This window comes from Ursus americanus, chromosome 4 (genome assembly GCF_024610735.1).
Source record: "Ursus americanus isolate L20-20 chromosome 4, mUrsAme1.1.p, whole genome shotgun sequence".
Taxonomy (NCBI): Eukaryota; Metazoa; Chordata; class Mammalia; order Carnivora; family Ursidae; genus Ursus; species Ursus americanus.
Window position 1 is genome coordinate 35,991,840 of NC_142130.1, and position 22,910 is coordinate 36,014,749.

Sequence of the window (22,910 nt, forward strand, 5' to 3'; positions counted from 1 at the left end):
ATACATGAGAAAAAAATAAATCATAAAATGGGCAAATAGACACTTTTCCAATGATGACATACAAATGGCTAACAGACACATGAAAAAATGTTCAAAATCATTAGCCATCAGGGAAATTCAAATAAAAACCACACTAAGATATCACCTTATGCCAGTTAGAATGGCAAAAATTGACAAGGCAAGAAACAACAATTGTTGGAGAGGATGTGGAGAAAGGGAATCCCTCCTACATTGTTGGTGGGAATGCAAGTTGGTACAGCCACTCTGGAAAACAGTGTGGAGGTCCCTTAAAAAGTTAAAAATTGAGCTACCCTATGATCCAGCCATTGCACTACTGGGTATTTACCCCAAAGATACAGACATAGTGACAAGAAGGGCCATATGCATCCCAATAGTCATAGCAGCTCTGTCCACAATAGCTAAATCATGGAAGGAACCGAGATGCCCTTCAACAGATGACTGGATTAAGAAGTTGTGGTCCATCTATACAATGGAATATTACTCAGCTATCAAAAAAGAACAAGTTCTCAACATTTGCTGCAACATGGATGGCACTGGAGGAGATAATGCTAAGTGAAATAAGTCAAGCAGAGAAAGACAATTATCATATGATTTCTCTCATCTATGGAACATAAGAACCAGGAAGATCGGTAGGGGAAGAAAGGGATAAAGAAAGGGGGGGTAATCAGAAGGGGGGATGAAGCATAAGAGACTATGGACTCTGAGAAACAAACTGAGGGCTTCAGAGGGGAGGGGTGTGGGGGAATGGGATAGGCTGGTGATGGGTAGTAAGGAGGGCACGTATTGCATGGTGCATTGGGTGTTATGTGCAACTAATGAATCATCGAGCTTTACATAAAAAACCAGGGATGTACTGTATGGTGACTAACCTAATATAATAAAAAATATTTAAAAAAACAAAACAAAACCTATGGGACACTGCAAAGGCGGTCCTAAGGGGAAAATACATAGCCATCCAACCCTCACTCAAAAGAATAGAACAATCTAAAATGCAGTCCTTATATTCTCTCCTTAAGAAGCTGGAGATAGAACAGAAGAACAGGCCTAACCCATGCATGAGAACACAACTAATTAAGATTAGAGCAGAGATTAATGAATTAGAAACCAGGAGCACAGTAGAGCAGATCGACAAAACTAGAAGCTGGTTCTTTGAAGGAATTAATAAGATCAATAAGCTACTGGCCAAACTTATTCAAAAGAATAGAGAAAGGACCCAAATTCATAAAATTATTAATGAAAGGGGAGATAGCATGACCAACACCAAGGAAATAGAAACAATCATTAGAAATTATTATCAACAACTATATGCCAATAAATTATACAACCTGGAAGAAATGGATGCCTTCCTGGAAACCTATAAACTACCCAGACTGAAACAGGAAGAAATTGATTATCTAAACAGACTGATTAATCATGAAGAGATTGAATTAGTGATCAGAAAACTCCCAAAAAACAAGAGTCCAGGGCCTGATGGATTCCCTGGGGAATTCTACCAAACATTCAAAGAACAAAGAAGAAATAATATGTATTCTCCTAAAGCTGTTTCAAAAAAATAGAAACAGAAGGAAAACTACCAAACTCATTCTATGAGGCCAGTATTACCTTGATCGCCAAACCAGGCAAAGACCCCATCAAAAAGGAGAATTACAGACCGATATCCTTGATGAATATGGATGCCAAAATTCTCAACAAGATCCTAGCTAATAGGATCCAACAGTACATTAAAAGGATTATCCATCACGACCAAGTGGGATTCATCCCTGGGATGCAAGGGTGGTTCAACATTTGCAAGTCAATCAGTGTGATAGATCACAGTAATAAGAGAAGAGACAAGAACCATATGATCCTCTCAATTGATGCAGAAAAAGCCTTTGACAAAATACAGCATCCTTTCCTGATTAAAACCCTTCAGAGTGTAGGGATAGAGGTTACATTCCTCAATTTCATAAAAGCCATCTATGAAAAGCCTACAGCGAATATTATTCTCAATGGGGAAAAGCTGAGAGCCTTTCCTTTAAGATCAGGAACATGACAAGGATGCCCACTCTTGCCATTACTGTTCAACATAGTACTAGAAGTCGTAGCAACAGCAATCAGACAATAAAAAAGAATAAAAGGTATTCAAATTGGCAAAGAAGAAGTCAAACTCTTTCTCTTCACAGACGACATGATACTTTATATGGAAAACCAAAAAGACTCCACCCTCAAATTACTAGAACTCATACAACAATTCAGTAATGTGGCAGGATACAAAATCAATCAGAAATCAGTTGCATTTCTATACACAAACAATGAGACTGAAGAAAGAGAAATTAGGGAATCAGTTCCATTTACAATAGCACCAAAAACCATAAGATATCTCGGAATAAACTTAACCAGAGAGGTGAAGGATCTATACTCTAGAAACTACAGAACACTGATGAAAGACATTGAAGAAGACACAAAAAGATGGAAAAATATTCCATGCTCATGGATTGAAAGAATAAACATAGTTAAAATGTCTATGGTACCCAAAGCAATCTACACTTTCAACGCCATCCCGACCAAAATACCAATGACATTATTCAAAGAGCTGGAACAAACAATCTTAAAATTTGTGTGGAACCTGAAAAGACCCCAAATCACCAAGGAAACGTTGAAAAAGAAAAACAAAGCTGGGGCCATCACGTTGCCTGATTTCAAGCTATACTACAAAGGTGTGATCACCAAAACAGCATGGTACTGGCACAGAAGACACATAGACACATAGACCAATGGAACAGAATAGAGACTCCAGAAATGGACTCTCGACTTTATGGTCAACTAATCTTTGACAAAGCAGGAAAAAACATCCAGTGGGAAAAAGACAGTCTCTTCAATAAATGGTGCTGGGAAAATTGGACAGCTATATGCAAAAGAATGAAACTTGACCACTCTCTTACACCATACACAAAGATAAACTCCAAATGGATGAAAGACCTTGATGTGAGATAGGAATCCATCAAAATCATGGAGGAGAACATAGGCATTAACCTCTTCGACATTGGCCACAGCAACTTTTTTCATGACATGTCTCCAAAGGCAATGGAAACAAAAGAAAAAAAGAACTTTTGGGACTTCATCAAGATAAAAAGTTTCCGCACAGCAAAGGAAACAGTCATCAAAACAAAGAGGCAACCCACAGAATGGGAGAAGATATTTGCAAATGAAACTACAGATAAAAGGCTAGTATCCAAGATCTACAAAGAACTTCTCAAACTCAATACACGAGAAACAAATAATCCAATAAAAAAATGGACAGAAGATATGAACAGACACTTTTCCAATGAAGACATACAAATGGCTAACAGACAAATGAAAAAATGTTCAAAATCATTAGCCATCAGGAAAATTCAAATCAAAACCACAAGGAGATACCACCTCACGCCAGTTAGAATAGCAAAAATGGACAAGGCAAGAAACAGCAAATGTTGGAGAGGTTGTGGAGAAAGGGGAATCCTCTGTTAATGGGAATGCAAGTTGGTACAGCCGCTTTGGAAAAGTGTGGCGGTCCCACAAAATTTAAAAATAGAGCTACCCTCTGACCCAGCAATTGCACTACTGGGTATTTACCCCAAAGATACAGACGTAGTGAAGAGAAGGGCCATATACACCTCAATGTTCACAGCATTGTCCACAATAGCTAAATTGTGGAAGGAGCCGATATGCCCTTCAACAGATGAATGGATAAAGAAGATGTGGTCCACATATACAATGGAATATTACTCAGCCATCAGAAAGAACGATTACCCAACATTTGCAGCAACATGGATGGGTCTGGAGGAGATTATGCTAAGTGAAATAAGTCAAGCAGAGAAAGACAATTATCATATAGTTTCAGTCATTTATGGAACATAAGGAATAGCAGGGAGATAGGTAGGAGAAGGAAGGGAAGAATGAAGGGGCGGGTAAACTGAAGGGGGAATGAACCATGAGAGACTATGGACTCTGGGAAACAAACTGAGGGTTTCAGAGGGGAGGGGGTGGGGGATTGGGCTAGGCCGGTGATGGGTATTAAGGAGGACACGTATTACATGGAACACTGGGTGTTATACACAAACAATGAATCATGGAACACTACATCAAAAACTAATAATGTACTGTATGGTGACTAACATAACATAATGAAAAATTTTTAAAAAAACATCTCAAGGTAAAATCTTATATAAAATTGGATCTTATGTTTGGATCATGATAATTTATCCTTTACAATACAATGCTTCAATACAATGCTTTTATTAAGATTGTTGCTAAAAAACAAAGAGGGATTTCTTCTTGTACTGTAAAATTATTGTTGGAGATACTATACAGTTTAATACTCCCTAAAACAGGTTCCATATGATTAATTCCTTTTAGACTTAATAGCAAGGAAGAGTCTGATTCTTTGGAACCTGTCCCTTAGACAATACAAAATATGCTACTTAGGTCTTCATTTTTGTCTCAGTGGCTAGGAAGCTCAGATCTAAATGTAATGCTTTAATAATCAGTAAATATTTAAATAATTTTAAATAATTAGCAAATCCTCTTCCCTTTCAATATCTTGATTTTCTATTACAGGATTTGTTATATAGATGTATAATCATTATTAAAACCCATTTTGGAAGAAGATATGGTAATAAATTAAAATAAAATAAATGAAATTCAAGCAACAAAGGTTTTGAGCTTACCTATTCTTTGCTCACTAATATGTTGGGGAAGTAATACCATAATGGGCCTAGAAGGGCGGAAATGGAATTGGAGAGCTACATGCAAATTATGAAGGAAGAGTGTAGAAGCAAATATACTTTGTGATCAGGTGACCAGAGTTTTACTTCTACCAACCTAAAGCTAGAAAAAAAAAATGGAGATTTAAGTTTCCTAACTTTCAAAAGGGCTATACCTCCCTAGAAACACTTTCCTGCTGGGAAGTAAGCAAGCAATTCAGAACTTATTACATCTTATTACATCTCCTCATTTCACTATTGGTTTGGTGACATCTTAGACACCTACAGTCTGGCGTACATAAAGAACTTCGACGGAAAGATGCTGTGAGGAATTCAATTTAAATTTTCACAACTGTCAAAAATCAATCAATCATTACAACTGTCAAAAAGAAGAAAACTCTACTTACAAACATCTAAATAGCCACTTTTCCCCCTGAATAATAATAAAAGATATAAATTCTATTCTATAGTCTTACTGACAAAATACTCTAAATCATAAACCACACTCTTCCCCCAGAAAAATCCACAATTACAAAAAATATTATGCTCTCAATAACAGTTCAAAGTTAGTCCCCTTGTTAATTAAAATGAAAAATTTTACCTAACATTTCTTAATAATTTCTTACAAGAGACATTATACACACTTAGATTTTACCTCTTTCAATATCATCCATTGGAGATGCTGGAGACATTTTGTCTTCAGATGGAGAATGTTTCACAAGATTGGGAGTCCTAGCTGAATTCCGCATTTGTTGCTGCTGTTGCTCTATACGATACTGAATTCTACTACTTCCTTCAACTCTGCAATTAAGAATATCAAAGGTCAAAACAGGGATGATAGAAATTTAACAACCGTAACTTACAATGTTACTAAAATTGACCACTTATTCTTCTCCCTAGGGATCCTTAAAATGATATTCAAAGATTAAAACATTAATTTAGTTCAATATTTAACAAATATTTATTTAACAAATACTTATTGAGCCCTACTATATGCATGATATACACACAGATGGGGGATACAAATGTGAATAAAAACAAGACTACTGCTTAAAATTGAAGACATGAAACATACACAAATTACAAATAAATGGAAATTATACATAAGTGTATAACAAATACAGCATATCTCCTAAATTCTAAAATTATCATTTCTGTTTAAATCAAATCACTTTCACATTTTTCATTCCTAACTTTAAGACATGTTACTAAAGGAGATTCATATACTTTCCTTTATTTTTTTTTAAAGATTTTATTTATTTATTTGACAGAGAGAGAGACAGCTAGCAAGAGAGGGAACACAAGCAGGGAGAGTGGGAGAGGAAGAAGCAGGCTCCCAGCGGAGGAGCCTGATGTGGGGCTCGATCCCAGAACGCTGGGATCACGCCCTGAGCCAAAGGCAGACGCTTAACGACTGAGCCACCCAGGTGCCCCCATATACTTTCTTTTGAATACTTTTAAGAGTATATAATACATTTATGCTGTATCTTCCATGTCCAGTCACCAAATCGTGTCAGTTCTACCTTCACAGAGTATTTAGAACCTCACTGTTCTCTTCATTACTACTTCCAAAAATTATGGTTTATGCATTTTTCTGTTTCCCACATTGTTTCATTTTACTCAACTTGTTTGGTGGATTAATGTTTCAAAAAAATATAAGCATGTCAATCTACTTATACATGGGCACTGCTCTTTTCAAACAGGTCTTACTCACTGGCTCCAAATAAGACAGATATATTCCTGCCCTCAAACTTTGTCTAAAACTTCATTTTCTCTCTGATCAATTAAATATTTTCCAAACTTTCCTACTAATAAAAATACCAGGGCAGAGAGGGGATAATAAAAATAGAGTTTCCCAGGTCCCTTCTCTGATCTGAAGTTGGACTTGGGAACTCATATTTAACAAGCACCCATAATAATTCTTACCATAAAGTATGTTTGGGGGAAAAAATCTCTAAATCTTTTTAAAAATTTTTTAATTTAAATTCTAGGTAGTTAATGTACAGTATAATATTAATTTCAGGTGTAGAGTTTAGTGATTCACCACTATATACAACACCCGGTGCTCATCACAAGTGCCCTCCTTAATCCCCACCACCTATTTATTTTATTATTTTTTAATGTTTTTTTATTACATTATGTTAGTCACCATACAGTACATCCCTGGTTTCTGATGTAAAGTTCGATGATTCATTAGTTGCGTATAACACCCAGTGCACCATGCAATACGTGCCCTCCTTATTACCCATCACCAGCCTATACCACTCCCCCAGCCCCTCCCCTCTGAAGCCCTCAGCTTGTTTCTCAGAGTCCATAGTCTCTCATGCTTCATTCCCTCTTCTGATTACCCCCCTTTCTTTTTCCTTTTCTTCTCCTACTGATCTTCCTAGTTCTCATGTTCCATAGATGAGAGAAATCATATGATAATTGTCTTTCTCTGCTTGACTTATTTCACTTAGCATTATCTCCTCCAGTGCTGTCCATGTTGCAGCAAATGTTGAGAACTCGTTCTTTCTGATAGCTGAGTATATTCCATTGTATATATGGACCACAACTTCTTAATCCAGTCTTCTGTTGAAGGGCATCTCGGCTTCTTCCATGATTTAGCTATTGTGGACAATGCTGCTATGAACATTGGGGTGCATATGGCCCTTCTCTTCACTACGTCTGTATCTTTGGGGTAAATACCCACCACCCATTTTACTCATCCCTCCACCCACCTCCCGTCTGGTAACCATCAGATTGTTCTCTATAGTTAAGAGTATGTTTCTTGGTTTGCCTCTCTCTCTCTTTTTTCCCCATATGTTTATTTGTTTTGTTTCTTAAATTCCACATATGAGTGAAATCATGTTATTTGTCGCTCTCTGACTGACTTATTTCACTTAGCATAACACTCTCTGGCTCCATCCATGTCGTTGCAAATGGCAAGATTTCATTCTTTTTTATGGCTGGGTAACATTCCATTATATGTATACATATACCACATCTTCTTTATCCATTCACCAGTTGGTGGACATTTGGGCTGTTTCCATATTTTGGCTATTTATTGATAACACTGCTATAAACATCAGGGTGCATGTATCCCTTCAAATTCTTAACCTCTCAAGACATCAGTAGGGACTCCCTAAATGCTCCAATACATGCTAACTTCTCCCTTCCTTTAAGTCATAGAACAATTTTTGTCTATGCTATTTTTATGGTTTTTAGTATAGGTCCCTTATATTATATGATAAATGCACCACCAATTTGCAAACAAGAATTTGAGATGTTGAGATGGCTATATTCTTACTGACTTTTTAAATGGAATGATCTGTTAAACCAATTAAAATGCAGACATTTTGAGGTTAGTATTTGTATAAGAAACTTTCCTTTTTCTAGTACCTTACATATTCTAGGTGCTCAATAAATTTTCACTAATGAAGATGAAATTATTTTGGAGAGTGTATAATGGCTCTTTTCAGTCCAATTCTATGAAAGCATCTACAATAGAATAAAAGGTAAACCTACACATATAGAAAACATTTAGAAACAAAAAAGCTTTTATATATCATAGGAAGAAGTGTTAAGGATGTCTACCAAATGTAAACTTGGAAAAAAATTAAAACATCTTTGTACCATGCAGAAATAATCCTTGTATAATAATGTGACTTAATCCAATAATTTCTTTCACTGACATTTCCTTAGCAATTTATTTGTTGATAAAGTAATCTATTTCATTAACCACATACCTTGTTTTTTTTACAGTGATGTTGCTGCTGAGTTTTTCTAGTCGGCATTCTCCAGTGTCATGGTTAATAATTAAAATGCATTCCTTTAAGTAAGGTTTCTTTGAACCTTTGAAAACAGTTACTGGTGGAGTTGAACCCTGTTTAAAAAGTTAATTATCATTACTTGAATTATCACGGAAATTCAGTTGGGAGGCTCTTTGAGATCTTCTGTGTTTCTCAATCTATATTATACCTCAAGTAACCTAACTTCCTAAGTTTATTACTCAGACAACAAGGATTCATAGTAAAAAAGACAGATGAAGCAAAGCTAAGGTCTCAAACCTGCTACCATTGAGGAAAGGGAATAGAGGAAGTACTTGCCCTGAGTCATTAAAGATTTGTTTCATTGGTCTACAACAGGCAATTGGGATTCAATTTTAATGCAACCAATACATTTTACAGATAAGGGAACAGATGCCCTAAATCATATTTCCTACCCACCCTCTTCTTCCTTCATAAGTTTAGTTTTTTTAAAATCTGGTATTTTCTTAAAGTGGCACTTCCCTATATAGATCACCTGTTATGCTAAACCTCACTAATTTTAGCATTATTAAAAGTGGGAAAACCAGATATAACCTTCATGATATGATATAAAAGAAAGTGAGCAGCATCACCTATAGAGTATTCTTGCCTAAACACACACACACACACACACACACACACACACACACACACACAGAATCTAACTCTCATCAAGCCTTTAGATAAAACTCTCGGTTTACAGCAAATATAAGGAATAGAGGAAGAAATGAGTAAGATACCTCTAAATAGCAATCCAAGGACTCAAATTACAGTTGATAAGAGATTTGTGCAATATTCTTCTTAAAGATATTTGTATTTCTACTTAAAATAGATCTTAAAATTACAATACATTATTGTACTTTGAGTTCCTGAAGAATAAAGGCCTGGATCATGATTTCTTTTCTTGCTCCTACCACCTAAAGTACAAAACCCTTCACAGATACTAAATGGATGTTGAATATGAACAATATGAACATTTTGATTCTAAGTAACAAGTTAAATAAGGTTTTCATAGTCTCTATACCTGCCTTCCACATTTTGAACAAGTTTTTAAAAAGTAAAGTTTTTTCTTTATTAAATTGAGCACCATTCCTATTTTAAACTTCAATTACTGCCTACCTCCTTATTCCATACTCCAAGAAAGGGGTATTAAAGTATGAGGAAACTCCTAAGCATATGAACTATCTTTGCCTCTAAATAACTATTGTGAGGAAGTGAAATTTAAATCAGAGGCAGCCTGAAAGATAAGAACTCGGCCACCATAGAACTGAGGGTAGAGGGCTCCAGGAAAAGGGAACAGCAAGTGCAAAGGATCTGAGGCCAGAAAGGTGAAGTGAGAGGGAAGGGCTGTGGGAAAGGGAGATGACCTTGGGCAGATGGATGACTGTTAGATCCTGCAGTGTCTTGCTGGCCGTGGGGAGGGTTTGAGATTTTTTCTGCGAGTCATGAGAAGCATTTGGAGGCCTCTAAGCAGAAGGACCATTTATTTATTTATTTACTTACTTACTTAATTAATTAATTTATTGCATCGAGAGCACTTGCAAGCAGGGGGAGGGGCAGAGGGAGAAGAAGAGAGAGAATCCTAAGCAGGCTCCACACCCAGCATGGAACCCAGACTGGAACTGGATCTCAGGATCCTGAGATCATGACCTGAGCCAAAATCAAGAGTCTGATGGTCAACCAACTGAGCCACCCAGGTGCCCCTGGAATTACCTTTTAAAAAGACTGCCTTGTATAAACGTATGTGAACATCAACAGAGTACTAGACACTGTTCCAAGTATTCTGTATGTACAACATTAAACTCATTCAATCCTCAAAAAGAAAAAAAACCTACTGAATACATCTAATCATCTCTATATTTACTGCTATTGCCCAAATTCAGAATCCAATAATCATCTCACCTAGGTTACTATTATCTTCCTCCCTACTCTCCTTCCAGTTTTTCCCCCCATCTGCTGACAGGGAAATCTGATCATGTCTGATTATGAATACCAGGAAAGGAAATTAATCAGTAATGGAAGAGAAAAGTACAATTGTATTCCCAAATAGGAGGGGGGGGGGAAAGAAAGGAAAGAAGAGATGGTTAATGAAACTAATAAAACACAAATGAGAGAAAAATTAAAATAACTAATAAATATACTAAAGATGATAGATATAAAAATCAAGTACATCAGCTTTAAACTAAATGTGGTTAGAATTCTCTTAATAAAAACAGAACATGTCTAACTGGGTTTAAAAATAAAACAGAATGGGGCACCTGGGTCACTCAGTCGGTTGAGTGCCTGACTCTTGATTTTGGCTCAGGTCATGATCTCAGGGTCATGATCTCAGGATTGTGAGATTGAGCCCCACATCAGGCTCCATGCTCAGTGTGGAGTCTTGTTTGGGGTTCTCTCTCTCCCTCTCCTTCTGCCCCTACCTCTGCTCACATGCTCTCTCTCTAAAAAACAATAAATAAAATCTAAAAAATATAAAATCTTAAAAATAAAAAAAATCTAAAAAAAAGTTAAAAAATGAAACAATATTCTGTTAACAAAAGATATACTTAAAAAAAGAAACTTTATTCTGTTAACAAACGATATACTTAAAACAAAATATCAGCTAAATAAAAGAAACAGACACTGAGATTTCATGAACATGCAAATCAAAAGAAAGCAAGGGTGGCAATATTAATATTAGACAAGGTAGTAGTTAAGCTTAAAATCACAAAAACAGAATTAAAAGATATACAGATAAAAGATACAATTCATTAAAAAATATAACCGTAATAGGATGTTCAAATAGAACCAGTCCTAAAATAACCTGAGGTCCCAAGAATGTGGTGGATTCTTCTCTCATTCGAGTTAAATACTCAGTGGACAGAATCAAACCAGGTTCATCCTGGAAGGCATGTTGCCCAAGAGGGTGGTTTAAAGGGGCATAGTAGCGCATCTGACATACAGAACTTTCACAAGTCCAGTGTTTGGGGGCTAAAGGCATAAGCAACCATTAGAGATGCATTTCCTGCGTAACAGGAAGTTTAGTTGGAAGTTTCCAGTGGACTTTTCATTGAGTCCCACAAAAGTACTCCTCAAAAGAGAGAGACAGCACTAAAGAATACCAAACTTGGACACCAATGACAAATCATTATAGTTAATTAAGTCTTTTCCCTTCAAAATTTAACATTTTGAAATTTTATAATAGTCAATTATAGGAATTATTTGTAAGGAAGAGAGATTTGTAAATGCCCAATATTAACCAGCTTAATTGTCTTCATTTTTATTAGGTTCTTCTACTTGGTACAAGCAAAGAAAATCCAGAGGAATGAAAATTAGAAAATCTACCCTATGAAGGAACTGCCAGAAACTGAAGGTACTCTTAAAAGTATAGTATAATAAAAGTTCTATTTTATAGGATGACTTCTAGCTTCTAGTCATTTTCTTACTCAGATGATGAAAGCAAATTCATAAAGAAAATAGAGAATTAACTATCAAACTAACAAATTAACTATCAAACTAACAATCATTACATTTCCACAAAATTAAGAACTCTGAAGAAATGTAAACCTCCTACTTGTTTAAAGAAGTTCTTCACTTCAGGGAAGAAAACCCACAAAATGTATTTGAGAATGTAATTTCTATTCTTACTTACAATTGTTCTAGGACTGTATGGCCAGCAGAAAAAAATATTTGCTTTCTACATGTGGTAATTTTAACTATTCTCTTTCATTTCAGCTGTCTAAAAGGGTTATTGGATAAAGTTTAAATTCTTTTGCATTACACATTAAGCCCTTTTTTATCTGATTCCTAAATATCTTTCCATCTCCCACTATGTCCCTAGTAGACTCCATCTGATTTAGCCACAGTGGCTTATATGTAGTTCTTCAAATGTAACAGACTTTTTTGTTGCCTTATCTTAGCCCATGTTTTTTTCTTTTCTCTGCCTAAAATGTCTTCCCTCTTTCCTTTACCTGGGTAACTTCAACTCTTCTTCAAGACAGCATAGCCTGGCATCTTTTCTTTCTCTGCTGAGTTCTCTTCTGCACTTCTGTAATATTCTGTGTATACCTCTGTGACAGTCCTTACATTTCTATATTTTAATCAGTTATTTCCTGTCTTCCTCATTAAATGGTAATATTTTTCAGGGCACTGGCTATGTCTAGTCTTCTGCTGTATTCCCAACAGCTGCCTAGCACAGGAGCTACCACACAAACGTACATGTATATATGGCCCATCTGCCCATCTGTTTCTCTTCCTCATGCACATATATACACATACAAATATTGAGACATATTTTTTTGGATATATATCTGGTGGACTTTTGGGGGGGTTACTTCTTCCCAAATTATTTCTTTGATGTTTTAGAAATTTACAATTTGAAGGCTTGTAAACTTCCTTCTATACTTGTCATTCCCTAAAGAGATATTTCAGTTGAGATCATACTAACACATGGTGGATGGGACTCTTGCTTAAAGAAGGATATGCATGAATGAGAAAGTTTTATTAATAAATGTAAGAATCCCCATCTGTTTGTAAGAGAAAAAGCAGTGCAAGGAATGAGGATGGAAGGATTATTAATTTGAGAGAAGAATATTCTACATGGCAAAGAAGAACCCAGCTACAGTTTTTTTGCAAACCAATCATCACTGATCAATAATCCTATAATCTGAGAACAGGCTAGTGGTACCTGTTATCAATTTAAGGCTTTTCAATAACTTTTAGAATTAAGGAGATGGTTTAGGTTTTTCTTTAATAAACATCATAAAGCTAAAAAGCCTTAGACATATGGGTACTAAATTTCCAAACTATTTTAGAGATGCCAGCTTTTCATAATAGAGTAATACAAAAGTTTATTCATCCACATGTCTCACGGAATTGGTTGTTCATTTCCTTCAGTTTGTAAGGGAGCAAATGAGAAGCCTCCCCCACAAATTTAATTAACCTTAGGAAAAGTTTCAGAGGCAGCAACTGATATAGTCTGACATAACAGTGGGGTCTCAATAAATAGTGTTGACTGATAAAAAATAAGAAGACTAGAGGACTAGAGGATAGAGAGCTTGCTTGCTCTACCTCTAATCACAACAAATCATCTCATAAATGCATACAAGAGAATGTTGATGAACGGGCACAAAATCACTTCTGTTAAGAAATTAAAGAAAACAAAGAAAAGTAATCTCAGTCCAGTGCTTTCTCTATATGTTAAAATATAAAGTTACAGTCTTTGTGTTCTTTGAGAATAGACCAAGTCGGTATAAAAGAAAAAAAAAGAAACAAGTTGATTACAAAGAAATTTCGAACTCAAAAACTGAGAAACGTAGAGCAACAAATAATTTGTCTATTTATGTAAATAGTATTTGACAGTGTTACTTGGAAAATTCTGGAAATTTTTTAAATGGACAAAACTTTGGTTAAATCCTCCCTGACCTAGCCTCTTTCTTTTCTAATCCATTCCCTAAACTATTGCTAAAATCACTCTAAAAGCACAAATCTAATCATGTTACTACTCTGCTTAAAAACCTCTAATGGTACTCTAATACCTATGGAATAAAGTCGAAATTCTACATTAGATGATAATATATTTTTCACAGTTTGATTCCAATCTACCTTTCCAGACTCTACTGCTATCAACCATTTTTTATAATTCTGTCATTTATTCACTACATTAATTCATTCATTCCACGAACTTCTTGTTCTTTCTTTATTAGAGCCATTTACATACTGTTCCTTCTGCCTAGAATAGTCTACTCCCTTTCTGCCTGATGAAATTCTACTTGTCCTTCAAGGCTCAGCGCAAATAGCATCTGCCATGTGAAGCCTTTCAAGATTCTACCAGGCAGAGTTTTTTTTGTTTTTTGTTTTTTTTAATTCTGGTATGTTAGTCACCATACAGTACTTCATTAGTTTTTGATGTAGTGTTCCATGATTCATTGCTTGCGTATAACACCCAGTGTTCCATGCAATATGTGCCCTCCTTAATACCCTTCACTGGGCTAGCCCATCCCCCCATCCCCTTCCCCTCTAAAACCCTCAGTTTGTTTCCCAGAGTCCATGGTCTCTCGTGGTTCATTTTCCCCTCTGTTTAACCCCCCTTCATTTTTCCCTTCCTTCCCCCCTTCATTTTGCCCTTCCTTCTCCTAATGATCTCCCTGCTATTCCTTATGTTCCACAAATGAGTGAAACCATATGACAATTGTCTTTCTCTGCTTGACTTATTTCACTGAGCATAATCTCCTCCAGTCCCATCCATGCTGATGCAAATGTTGGGTAACCATTCTTTCTGATGGCTGAGTAATATTCCAGGTAGAGTATTTGATTCCACTTATGTGCTTGCACCGAATTTTGTACATGTTCTAACTTATAGCATTAGACATCTGTGTGTCTTTCTGCTATAACAGATTAGGACTAGAAGGCTAGGAATATGCTATTGTTCCTAGTTCAGAGTACAAAATTTGGCTCATAATAATCATTTAATAAGTATATGTTTAGACCTCCAAGTGTTTCAAATAATTTGAAATGATAGTTCTTGAAACTTATTAAATAGATCAAAGTATTTTTTTAAAAAGAAAGGGGGGTAATCAGAAGGGGGAATGAAGCATGAGAGACTATGGACTCTGAGAAACAAGCTGAGGGCTTCAGAGGGGAGGGGGGTGGGGGAATGGGATAGGCTGGTGATGGGTAGTAAGGAGGGCACATATTGCATGGTGCACTGGGTGTTATACGCAACTAATGAATCATCGAACTTTACATCAGAAACCAGGGATGTACTGTATGGTGACTAACATAATATAATTTAAAAATATTATAAAAAAAGTATTTTCAGATTGTTTTACCTAAAATAGCTTAAAATAAGTTTTTTTTGCTTTGGTATATTTGTTAACTACTTTATCACTACATGAATTGTGTAATTAGTTTCATTTAAATTTAGCAGAAATCCTGCAAAAGGATACTTTCAGTCTAAATATATACAAATACTCACTTCTATATTTGGCAGAGTTATTGTCACCTGTTCACCTTTGCCAACTTCAAGCTCTCCTTCACAGGAAGTGTCAATAGAAGCAGGTTTGAAGTCATCTAAAAATAGAGACAGATATGGATTTTTATAAAATGGAACAATAGCTGGGTACCTGGATATCAAAAATATGAGCATGTTTCAGCGTGATAAATCATTTTGCAACATCCAGTAATTAAAATGGTTTAGAAGAGTCTTCATATTACATATAAAATCCAATCCGTTTATTTCTGTATGTATAATTCTGAGAAAAAAAGAAACAACTAAACTCTAAAATAGTGTTCCTCAAACCATGCTCCCTCCGAATCCTGTTTAGGTTAAGATAAACTAGACTAAGATGTTCTACTGCTAAAAAATACATAATGTCAATGTTTTCACAATTTGCTAAAAACTGGTATCAGTAGAATGTTTTCAATTTTCAGTCTTTTTCTCCCGTAATTTTTCTTAAACCACCTTGGGTGTCTACTATCACTTGCCAGCTGTCCTAGCAGAATACGTAATTAATGAATACATGGTAATACATATTTATGGAAAAGCTTAAGAAAAAGCAATCATTGAGTTTAGCAGTTTGAGTTTTTCATGAATCCTACCATTAAAGGATACGTAAATTTAACCAAATCTGCAACTTCGGAAGAACTTAAAATAGGCTTTCATTTTGAGTTAAATCATAATTCAAATGTTATTAAAATATATTACCCAGAAGGAATTTAGAGTGCCCAGATATTTCACATGCTGAACAAGTTTAAAAACCTCTAAGATATGAAAGCCACTTAAAAATAATTCACATCAAATCATATCAATGACCAATAACTCTGATATAGAATTCCTCGGGTAATACGTATTTTTCCAAGGTTAACTCTTTATTAAAATATAGCATACATGCAAACTAGAACATGAATAAGCTTTGATGAATTTTCACAAAGTGACACATGTGTAATCACCAACCAGATCAAGAGATAGAACATTATCAATCCCTGAAAGGCCTCTCCCAATTACCCCTACCCCAAGAGACTGATCTTTATATTAATAGGGAAGCCAAAGACAAAAAGTTTAAATCCAAAGTACTGAACATTTATTAGAATTTAGGGGACTATAATAGGTAGATCTTGGGAAAAGAGAATCTTCCAGTGCTCATCAAATCATTTGCTGTCAATAAACAAAAGCTGGCCCTGCTTCCCAGTCATAATTATAATGGCTAACATTTATGGAGCACTTACTTCCTGCCAGGCATCATGCTTAACATTTCGTATTTAATTCTTATAACAACCCTAAGAAAGGAAATGAAATCCATTCTTAAGTTCCTTAAGCACATATGAATATAAACAATTCACAGAAGTATTCTCTATAATACAATTTATTCTTCATGCTGCTTTAATTCAAAACAGAATACATGCAATATCTCTTAAAACCTTGATGCTTATTTCTAGATTTTAAGAAACAGATAAAAAATAACATAAGCAATATGAAAAATGTGAAAGAATTTGATTTACAGTGTATCTTTAGGTAGTAACATGAGGATAAAGACTGAAAATAAATTGGGGAGTTTGTTAGTAGCAGTAAAGTAATGAGAAAGATAAAAAATAATTTAGGTGTTAAGTTTTTGATGCTTGAAAGAAGTTCTAGAGAAATAAGTGTTAATTAATATCAATTAATTAAAAGACTACAATATTGAAGGAAACAAATCAGAACTGAGGCTTGAGTATCACAGAAATAAAGAGAAAGTAGAAAGCAGAAGACAGGAAAATCCAAGAGAATAAACAAAGATACAAAATAAAATAATAATAACAGCTATTGCTTATATAATTACTTATACAATTATTTTAAAATTTTTCCTAATTACTTTTATCTCAAAGCTTCACAAAAATTCTGTAAAGTAGTGTATATCCCTATCTTACAGATAAGGCAAATGATGGTGGAAGAAATTAAGTCCTTTGCCCAAGATCATGGAATTAATATTTGTTAAAGCTAGAATAAGGAACCACCAAATTTAGTAGACAAAAGATAAGTGGTTGACCAACAACCTTTGATATCAGTTTTATTTAAGATTTTATTTACTTACTAGAGAGAGAGAGAGCACAAGCTGGAGGGGGAGGAACGGGGAGAGAGAGTGAAGCAGATTTCCCACTGAGCGGAGAGCCCCACATGGGGCTCCATCCCAGGACCCCGGGATCATGACCCAAGCCAAAGGCAGACACTTAACCAACTGAGCCACCCAGGTGCCTGATATTAGTCTTATTGATATCAACATTGGTGGAGAAAGAAGATAATTTCAATCTGAGCTAGTAAATATCATTTGAAACCCTAAAGTGAAAATTTCATTTTATAAGGATGTATACAGAATAAATGAAGTAATTACCACTTAAAATGTTTTAATATAAGTAATTTATCATCATGGCCTATGGGGGTACCCAAAATAAAAGTCTTTATTCATCTTAAAGTGTCCACAACATTCTAATTTTAACTATCCTTCAAGGTTCTGCTCACCAGTGTAAGTATTCCTGTAAATATTCCTCAATCTTCTTCATCACTCACATTTAATCACTATGTCTTTTTCCATAATATCTTTCAGAGCCATCTTTTATTATTGCTGAGGACAAAGTAGTTTTCGATCAACGAAAAGCTAAACTATCAAAGTACCTACAGCTTGCTCATCTGCTTTTCTGTTTTTGCTCTTAGAATGTGAATCCTATTTCAAAGTCTCCTCTTCCCTAAAGTAGTCGCTGGGTGGAGCCCTTTCCCTACTCTCCAAAATCTCTCTCCCCCCACCACCGCTTCTGTAGCATTTACCATACCATTCATCAAAACCTAGCATAAATGACGTGGCATTATTTACCTCTTCCTGTACATGCCCTTTTGGACTGTAGTTTTTTAAAGTATAATGCCTCATACTTTAATTCCTCCTAAATTATGGCTCCTAGCATAATGCCTTTAATATAATGGGCACATATGAGGTCTTTGTAATTGACTCTGGTTCATATGTTTATCCTTCTCTGAACCTTCTCCAAACTTATTTTAAGTATAACCTTATTTCAGTTAAATTATATGCAAAAGGCTTGTTTTCTAATTGTTCCCTGAGGATCAGATTCATCTGTACTTCAAGACTCTCATTTCTTTAGGGTAGATACTGCCATATTCCTTTTGTACTTTTCACTAGTACATTTTTGTTCTCATAGAGGGCACCCATAACTTAATATTTGACAATAAAGAATTCTCTATGATAAATAGGTAAAACAGAAATGACATCCTAGAGTAAAACCATGGTTCTCTGATCTCCCATATTTTTCTGACAGTGACACAAAGGACAATACTGGGATATATGGCTGTCATTTAACTACAGCTAAATAATGCTTTAGAGAAGAGGCCAGAAAGGTAACCCAAAGCAGTGAAGCAGACCAGCGGGGAACCACAGTGAATAAGCCCAATCTCAAGAAGACCACCAACTGCTGTCAAGAGGAATATGGGTTTGGTGTGACCAGGTTATCTTCTGATTTTTGAAAGAGAAGCTGGTAATCCAGATTTCTGTATAAAAGATTTTGATTTTTACATATTTACAACTAATTTCTGTTAAAACAACAACTGTGTGGGTCAAACAAAGCATCTCTAATGTCAAACTCAGCCAATAGGCTGTTAATCTATAACCTCTGTTTTAGTGTTTAAATACAGATTCTTTTCCTTTATAATATATCATCACTTTAGATCTTCACAACAACTCTTTGAAGATTCTCACCCACATTTTACCAATAGGGAATTCCTCTAAAGTAATGAAGCCAGTAAAAAAATCAAGTCAGGAACTCAAGCCACATACTCCATCCACTCATAACCTATAGCCTTTTTGCCTTATATTCAGTTCTTAACTTTTGCATATATTGGTGGTGGAGGGGTTGTTAGGAGATGAGGAATAATGATAAGTCCCTATGGGAATCTGATGAAATTATAAATCAGCTATAGATTCTCTCCACAGAAAAAAATGCATATATAAATATACATATCAAGTACTGCATAATTTCAAGAGATTCCCAAGTCCCTGAAGCCTAGACGTCTATGGGACAACGATAAGAGACAGAAATGTACTCAAAATATCTGTGGCTTTACTTAATGATAAGCATGAATTTATAATCAATAAATCAAAACTATTCTGAACCTATTCACATTTTTAATTATTTTGCTGTTAGAATAAGTTCTTTTTATTACTTGTTATATTGTCTTTTATTTGCCTTCAAACAAGTTTTTTTAAGTGTGTAACTTTTGAGTTTCAAGTGAATGAAGTATAAACCTAGAATTATAGAATTTGTTGAGTAATCTCATGTTTTCCATATGCTTTCAAATGTCAAATGTATTTTTGAAGTTGCTGTAATTCCAGACTACATACATAGCTTCTTTCTTTCAGTTCTCCTTGGTTTGGAAAACTCACCACCAAATTTACCATTTATTTATTCTTTGTAGATTTCCTTCATCTATGTTATTGCTTCTTTTCTTTAAAGATTTATTTATTTTAGACAAAGAGAGAGAGAGAGAGAGAGAGAGAAGGTGCAGGGGGAAGAGCAGGGGGAGGAGCAGAGGAAGAGAAAGAAAATCTCCCCACGCAGGGGCAGGGCTTGATCTCATGACCCTGAGATCACGACCTGAGCCGAAATCAAGAGTCCAACACAACCAACTGAGCCACCCAGGTGTCCCTATGTTATTTTATTCTTTACAGTACAATCACTTATATTAGATATAGAGTAGAAAAACATTTCCTACTTTGCACTTAATGCTTTTTCAGTCAATGCTGATCACTTTTCTGACTATTTAAGCTGTAGTGTCACATAATGTCTATATCATCATAAAAGAATCACAGTTACTATCATAAATTTACTTGCTGGGATATGAACTAATTCAACTAACTCCAAAACTTATACCCTTTCCAATATACCACATTGATCAGAGAACATTCATCATAAATATAATTTTAATCCCATCTTCATTAGTGTATCTTCTAATGTTTGCTCACACCAAAGCTTAACAACCACTTTTTGGGGAGTGGCTCCACTTGAAGCCTCAGACAATCACCCTGTAGTCACTGCCCATGAGTTCTTCATTTAGTGTCAGCAAAAAGTAGTGTCATTTACAAACTTGGAAATTTCAATATTTAGTTCCTTATCTAGATATAAATTGTAAAATTAACACTAGTCCAAATTCAAAATTTATTTTAGTGCATCCTGTTACTCCAACTCTTCCACCCAGTGAAGTATCTGCTGCTGAACATTTAGCTTATCATTTATAGAACATCCCATGTCTTCCCTACCACATGCCAGACTATATTTTTGATAGGTTTTTATTGCTAAGCCCTGGTAAATGCCTTGAAAGTCTAAGTTAATTACATCCATCGGCATTCCTCATACACACATGAATATAATGCTTCAAGAATAATAGTGACTTGTTGTTTATGCAATCTTATTTAATCCTTAAAAATCTCTGAAATGTAGATACAATAGATATTATTATGACCATTTACATACAAGAAAACTGAGGCTGAGAGTTTAGAGAATGTTCCAAAAGTTGCATTACATACATAGGTGGTGGAGGCCAGAATTCACATCCAGTTTTGTCCAAAGTCTAAGCATATTAGACAGGCATAATTATGTACATAAACATAGAATATTACTTTCTCCCAGATTACGCTGACTCACTTGAGTGTTTGTTATAAATTAGGTCCACCTGAACGAAAGTAAGATTTCCTGTACTATAGTTTCTGTCCCTTACTCTGAGTCCTTAAGAGTGAGCATCATATGGTAAATGAACCTATCCTCAAGGATAATGACTGGTTTTATTCAAATAAATCTAAGATTCTGCCTGCTTCAACAAGAATAAAACTGAGGCTAAAAACCTTTCTTATGTCTCTCACAGCACTAAGAGTGTATTCAAACATCCGGGTTTATTGTGATTGTTATTCCTATGGTTGTTTTGTCCATTTTTATTGCTGTTTTTTCCATTCTTGTGGCTAGATCAACTGATTCTTAAGCTCTAAAGGCACAATTCCAACATGTGGAGAACTTTTATGAATGAGAAGCTTTGAAGCACCTGCAAAGAGTTTTTCAAAGGCTATTTTATATTCTCTTCATTTGGGGTTCATGCCCTTAAAAGAGAATATACACCCAAGTTACATGAAAATATAACAATCAAATGTGTAAAGTTTTATAATCTTAAACTTTGATTTGAAAAATTATTAAAAGGCTACCACAAATCTGAGAAAGAAGAGGAGAGAGGAGAGACTATTTGTGAGAAAGGCATGGAGAAACTAGGTAAGAGCTATATCACACTTTTGGAAAATGCGACTGAAGGAGAGAAAATGTATAGCCAGCACTAGCTGTCTCACTGTGGTTAATGTTGGACGACATAGTATGGCAAAGCAGAAAAAACAAAGGACGGGGTGCCTGGGTGTCTCAGTCAGTTGGGAGGCCGACTCTTGATGTCAGCTTAGGTCTTGATCTCAGTGTGGTGAAAAAAAAGAAAGAAAGACAAAACAAAGGACCCTCTTGAAGATCTTCTGCTTTCAAATAATCTCCCCTGTTTATTCTACCAACTGGATGTTAATTTTGCTTAACAAAACTCTTTTATAAAATGCAAATATATCTTTGGAGAGTTAAACCTATTGGTCTTTTTACCTTTACCCTGAGTTACTATAATTACATTGTCTACAACTTAACTAAACTTTTGGAGAATGTTGAGTTTTAATTGGGTATTTTGATTCAAGCATGTAAAAGTTCAGAGTAAAAACCATGATCTCTGGACAGTCTAAGGACAGGATGACTGAGAAAGGTAGAATGATGAGACACTAAGGAAGAACAGGCAGGGGAAAGGAAGTGAAAAAATACCTACTTTACAATTTTGCCACAGAAAAATAAGAGGTTATGATTCAAAGATCTTAAAGTTTCCTTTCCGCTCTATAATTCTGAGGGCTACTATGCAAAGAATGAAATATTTTACATACCAAATCATAATATGCTATATTTTCCTTCCTGGAATCTACACCATCCAACATTAAAGTAAAAGAGCTCCTTTCTCGACCTAAACAACATAACAGAGGGTAATTTATCAAAACTAGTTCCAGAGGACAATCAAAAGGAAATAAAAAAGAGAAATAAATATCTTTCTTAAAAAATGAATAACACACCCTCAAGTACTTTGATAATCAGTATTTGGCAACTATCTGAACGATCAGTATTTGGTAACTGTCTGAACGAAATCAGGGGTCCAAAGAGATACAGATTACTGGAATGGTTCAGAATATCTACCCAGGAACACACTAAACAAGAACTCTCATTAGGCAGTGACAGAGAAAGTGAAGAAAAGGGGGAATATTTCCCTACCAGCCTGAAGGCATTCCCTTTCCCTTGCATAATAGTTCAATCC

General features: G+C 35.3%; 1 protein-coding gene across 1 annotated transcript in view; it reads right to left on the reverse strand.

Moving 5' to 3' along the window:
* EAF2 (ELL associated factor 2) overlaps window positions 1–22,910 on the reverse strand; it is a 50,991-nt gene that overhangs the window by 27,540 nt on the left and 541 nt on the right. Inside the window, exons 2-4 of the mRNA XM_045812665.2 lie at window positions 15,486–15,580; window positions 8,471–8,607; window positions 5,398–5,543 (exon numbers count right to left, since the gene is read on the reverse strand). Of these exons, the coding sequence (XP_045668621.1) occupies window positions 5,398–5,543; window positions 8,471–8,607; window positions 15,486–15,580 (378 nt within the window). The remainder of the gene's footprint in view (window positions 1–5,397; window positions 5,544–8,470; window positions 8,608–15,485; window positions 15,581–22,910) is intronic.